This window comes from Scomber japonicus, chromosome 1 (assembly GCF_027409825.1).
Source record: "Scomber japonicus isolate fScoJap1 chromosome 1, fScoJap1.pri, whole genome shotgun sequence".
In the NCBI taxonomy this organism is placed as follows: domain Eukaryota; kingdom Metazoa; phylum Chordata; class Actinopteri; order Scombriformes; family Scombridae; genus Scomber; species Scomber japonicus.
The window spans coordinates 44,010,853-44,016,852 of record NC_070578.1 but is presented as its reverse complement, the minus strand read 5'-3'; the positions used below and the strand labels follow the sequence as shown (position 1 = coordinate 44,016,852).

At 46.3% G+C, this 6,000-nt stretch overlaps 1 protein-coding gene across 1 annotated transcript in view; it reads right to left on the bottom strand.

Moving 5' to 3' along the window:
* Window positions 1-286: 286 nt before the first annotated feature.
* The window catches only part of vps13c (vacuolar protein sorting 13 homolog C), a 90,805-nt gene continuing 85,091 nt past the window's right edge, over window positions 287-6,000 (bottom strand). Inside the window, exons 65-71 of the mRNA XM_053334342.1 lie at window positions 5,531-5,645; window positions 2,494-2,585; window positions 1,716-1,839; window positions 1,459-1,542; window positions 1,253-1,363; window positions 439-974; window positions 287-347 (exon numbers count right to left, since the gene is read on the bottom strand). Of these exons, the coding sequence (XP_053190317.1) occupies window positions 1,274-1,363; window positions 1,459-1,542; window positions 1,716-1,839; window positions 2,494-2,585; window positions 5,531-5,645 (505 nt within the window). The 3' untranslated portion in view covers window positions 287-347; window positions 439-974; window positions 1,253-1,273. The remainder of the gene's footprint in view (window positions 348-438; window positions 975-1,252; window positions 1,364-1,458; window positions 1,543-1,715; window positions 1,840-2,493; window positions 2,586-5,530; window positions 5,646-6,000) is intronic.

Sequence of the window (6,000 nt, the reverse complement as noted above, 5' to 3'; positions counted from 1 at the left end):
AGGGTTAGGGTCTGCAGGTCTGTTGATGGATGATGGAGGCCAGGGTTAGGGTCTGCAGGTCTGCTGATGGATGATGGAAGGCAGGGTTAGGGTCTGCAGGGTTAGGGTCTGCAGGTCTTCTGCTGATGGATGATGGAAGGCAGGGGGTCGTCGGGGGGGCAGCGGTGCCTGTCGGGGGGGCGGCCTGCAGCACTGAAGGAGGATCTGAACCAAACACTGACTGTCCTTCCCTAACCCTAACCCTCTGGTTCAGGAGGAAGGAGACGGACCTCCAAATATCTATTATATTTATTCATCTTTTATTACAAGTCATACCTGTAGGTCATTACAGCAAGCTGAGCCCTAATCTTCATCATCATCATCATCATCATCATCAGATATTAAAGCAAACCCTGATCATCATCATCATCATCATCATCATCAGATATTAAAGCAAACCCTGATCATCATCATCATCATCATCATCATCATCAGATATTAAAGCAAACACAACGTCAGTAAATCTTTATTTATTCATTTCCAGAAAATCAGACAAAACTTAAACAAATATTTCTTCATTATAAACTTATTATGGCTTCATCTTCCAGCACGTATTCAAACATATTCAAACATTCAGACATTAATATTTATTTCTATAGATAGTAATATATCAAAGTGATCACATGACTCAGCTCTGCTGTCAGCTGATTGGACGGATCAGATCTGAATTCATCCAATAAGAATAAAGAAGCGAAGAGAAACTCTAAACTGAAAAACTGTAAATAAAGGTTTTTTATATATATGTGACGGTAACCATGGAAACAATGGATATATGTGACTGTAACCATGGAAACAGTGGATATATGTGACGGTAACCATGGAAACAATGGATATATGTGACTGTAACCATGGAAACAATGGATATATGTGACTGTAACCATGGAAACAGTGGATATATGTGACTGTAACCATGGAAACAGTGGATATATGTGACGTAACCATGGAAACAGTGGATATATGTGACGGTAACCATGGAAACAGTGGATATATGTGACGGTAACCATGGAAACAATGGATATATGTGACTGTAACCATGGAAACAGTGGATATATGTGACTGTAACCATGGAAACAATGGATATATGTGACTGTAACCATGGAAACAATGGATATATGTGACGGTAACCATGGAAACAGTGGATATATGTGACTGTAACCATGGAAACAATGGATATATGTGACTGTAACCATGGAAACAATGGATATATGTGACGGTAACCATGGAAACGGTGGTCTTAGGGTTTCAGGAAGCGCTGCGACTTCTGCTTCACCAGGCGGCGCTGCTGCTGCTGCACCTGGGCCTCCGAGATGACTCCATGCAGCTTCTGTAGATACACACACACACACACACACTGTATAACACTGTAACACACACACACACACACACTGTAACACACTGTAACACACACACACACAGTACCTGAGCAGTGTGTGTGTCTCTCAGCTGGACGGTCCGCACAGACTCATGACCATCTCTCTTAGGAAGCATCAACTTCTGCTGTTCCTGAAAAACACACACACACACACACACACACACACACACACACACACACACACACACACACACACACACACACACACACACACACACACACACACACACACACTCCATTATGCTCCTTATACATGCTTCCTTTATTATATTATATGCTTCCTTGAGGTGAACAGGTGTGTTACCTTGCAGTAGATCTTCAGCTCACTTCCTGCCACGGCTGGAGGACGATAAAAGTTCTCAAACAAACATTCCCACTCTTTGTTGAAATGACCGACGAAGTCGATTTCCTTCATGCAGAAAACCCTCCTGATAACAAATTATTAATAATTAATAATGAATAATTAATACAATTAACAAATAATGAATACTTAGTAATAATCTAACTCTGCCTATCTACAGGAGTCTGCAGGTCTGAGGGTTAGGGTACATGTACCTGTCAGCGATGTCATGGTGATGTCATGTACCTGTCAGTGATGTCATGGTGATGTCATGTACCTGTCGGTGATGTCATATACCTGTCGGTGATGTCATGTACCTGTCAGTGATGTCATGGTGATGTCATGTACCTGTCGGTGATGTCATATACCTGTCGGTGATGTCATGTACCTGTCGGTGATGTCATGGTGATGTCATTACCTGTCGGTGACATCATGGTGATGTCATGTACCTGTCGGTGATGTCATATACCTGTCGGTGATGTCATGGTGATGTCATATACCTGTCGGTGATGTCATGGTGATGTCATGTACCTGTCGGTGACGTCATGGTGATGTCATGTACCTGTCGGTGATGTCATGTACCTGTCGGTGATGTCATGATGATGTCATTACCTGTCGGTGATGTCATGTACCTGTCGGTGACGTCATGGTGATGTCATGTACCTGTCGGTAATGTCATATACCTGTCGGTGATGTCATGTACCTGTCGGTGATGTCATGTACCTGTCGGTGATGTCATTACCTGTTGGTGATGATGATGTTGGTCTTCCTCTGGCCGGGGAACAGCAGGTGATCTCTGAACACTTCCCCTTCCAGCTGCCGGATGTCTGAACGCTGAAACCAACACATACAACTAACTGATCCATAAAAGGGTTAGAAGGTGAGTTTGGGGGAGGGTCAGGTGACTGTGTGACTCACCTGCAGCAGCTTTCTACCAAACACACACATCACATTATTAAATGGTGACTATAACTCATATTAACTACTTCCTCCTCCCCGTCAAAATAAAAGCAGTTTGCATCAGATTATAGTTTTTATTACAGATGTTGAAACAGGTCACAAACACAGAGGTCAGAGGTCATGCAGTATTTATCACCACAAAGACAGAAATATGAAATATATTCATAAACAGCTCAGCAGTGACTCACGTGTGATGCTACCAGCTTTTACAAAAATATTGCTGATTCTACAGAAACTTTATTTATAAATGACTAAAAACCAAAATGACCTTAGTGTCTGAGAGACATGCAGAGAATAATAATTAATATAATATAAATAACTTCTTTACATATACACAGACACAGTGGGTTGAATATAGAGACTTTAGAGACTTTAAAAGCACTTTGTTATAAAGTTGATGCTGTTTAATCCTCCTCACGCTGCGTGTAACACAAGAGAGGCATCATGTTAAAGGGTTAGTGCACACAAAGCTTTACATCATTACACACACACACATATATATACACACACACACATACACACACACACACACACACACACACTGTAACACACACACACACACACACACACACACACACTGTAACACACACACACACACACACACACACTGTAACACACACACACACACACACATATATATACACACACACACATACACACACACACACACTGTAACACACACACACACACACACACACTGTAACACACACACACACACACACACATATATATACACACACACACATACACACACACACACACACATATATATATATATATACACACACACACACACTGTAACACACACATACACACACACACACACACACACACACTGTAACACACACACACACACACACACACACACACACACACACACACACACACACACACTGTAACACACACACACACACACACACACACACACACACACACACAGTGCCACACCAGCTGTTCCTCTTTGTGTCAATGTGAGCCTCATAACTCACTGAACTGTCAATCAATCAATTACCTAACCCTAACCCTAACCTTCAGTCGGAGGTTCTGAGCCTCAGAGACACGAATGCTTCACAGCTGGAGCTACCTGGGACTGACAGCAGCTCAGAGTACCCGGCCTTCAGGGACTCACTGGGCCCTGGAGGGGCTGCGGCCCGCTGAGTCCATACTTCTGCTGAGGGACTTCAACGCCCACGTGGGCAACGATGGAGAAACCTGGAGGGGGGCGATTGGGAGGAATGTCCCCATTTGAGTGGCGTATTGTTATTGGACTGTGTGCTAGCCATGGATCACAAACACCAGGATCCAGCATCAGTAGGGTCAGGAAAGGGAAGCAGCCTCCAGGAGAAGCTGACGCTGCTGCTGAAAGGCTCCGGCTGATCATTGAACCTGATTCAGGAGGAGCGATGTGGATTCTGGCCGTGGAACAGTGGACCAGCTCTTCACCCTGCAGGGATCCTGGAGGGGTCATGGGACTTCACACATCCAGTCTACATGTGCTGTGTGGACTTGGAGAATGCTTAGTACCATGTCCCTCGGGGGACCTTGTGGGAGTTTGGGGTACCAGGGTCTCTGCTGTGAGCCATTGGGTCCCTAAACAACCGCTGTGAGAGCTGTGTTCACATTCTCTGCAGTGAGTCAGACCTGGTCTCAGTGGGTGTTGGGCTCCATCAGGGCTGTCCCTGGTCTCTGATCCTGTTTGTGATCTTCATGGACAGAGTCTCAAGGTGCAGCCCGGGGGGGGGGGTATCCAGTTTGGGGACCTCAGAATCACCTGTCTGCTGTTTACGGTTGATGTTGTTCTGTTGGACTCTACAGGTGAAGATCTCCAACAGGCTCTGGGACGGTTTACAGCTGAATGTGAAGCGGTCAGAATGAGAGTCAGCACCTCCACATCTGAGGCCATGGTGCTCTGCTGGAACAAGGTGGACTGCCCCCTCAGGGTGGGGGGGGGGGGGGGGGGGGGGGGCTGCTGCCCCAAGCGGAGTATGGTAAGTATCTGGGGGTCTTGTTCACAGTGAGGGTCAGATGGAGCGTGAGGTTGACAGGTGGATGGGTGCAGCATCAGGTGGATGGGTGCAGCAGCAGGTGGATGGGTGCAGCATCAGGTGGATGGGTGCAGCATCAGGTGGATGGGTGCAGCATCAGCAGTGATGACCGTTCTGGTGGAGAAAGAGCTGAGCCTGAAGGTGCAGCTCTCAGTGCAGCAGTCAGTCTATGTCCCAACCCTCACCTCTGCTCACCAGCTTTGGGTAGTGACCCAAACTATGAGATGCTGGATCCAAGCAGAGAGAGTCTGGGCTCAGCCTTAGAGATCGGGTCAGGAGTTCAGACATCCGGGGGAGGCTAGGAGTAGAGCCGCTGCTCCTTCACATGGAAAGGAGCCAGCTGAGGTGGTTTGGGCTCCTGCTCAGGATCCTCCTGGACGCCCCCCTTTAGAGGAGTTCCAGGTCCAACTGGGAGGAGACCCAGAACACACTGGAGGGATTACATATCTCTGCTGGTCTGGGAACAGCTTGGATCCTCCAGGAGGAGCTGATGAGCAGAGCTGGAGAGAAGGAGTTCTGGGTTTCACTGCTCAGCCTGATGCCACCAAGACCCGGAGACAGGACGGATTAAATTGAATAAAACTGAACTGATTATTGTGTTAAGTCTTAAATAGTTTTCTGTTTTATCTGCTGCTCAGTCCCCGTTTGAACACTGAGTACTAATAAAGTTTGATTGATTGAACAGTGAAGGGTTAGGCGCTGATGGCGGCAACTGACACACTTCCTACAGCTGATGTGGCGCTGCGTGTTTCTATTGGAGGGAAATACACAAACCTGGAAGAGCTCGAAACCCTCCGACTCCGTTCGGTCATACGGCCGGATGACACCGTCCTCTCTAATCAGCCGCACGGGACGCAGCTTGGTCACTTCCTCCGTGGACTCGGCCGCTCTGACATCACACACACAAACACACACACACACAGTGAGAGGGGGTCACAGTAAATGTGAAAGCAGCGTGTGAAGCTGATCTGAATGGAGCTGACGTGCACACGATGCTGAGTCTCTAAAGTTCTCACCTGTCGTGACCTCTACAGTGACGGCGTGAAATAGTAACATTAACACGTTATCATGGACTGATTCATAGCTGACGGGTCACATGACTGATGGAGGATGTTTTGGGGACAGAAGCAGGTTGTCGAGGCGACGACAGATTCAATCAAATAAAAGCATTAATAAATAAATTCTTTAAATGTAAAAGAAGCTGCTGTTATTCATTTACTATAGATAAATATATTTAATATTAC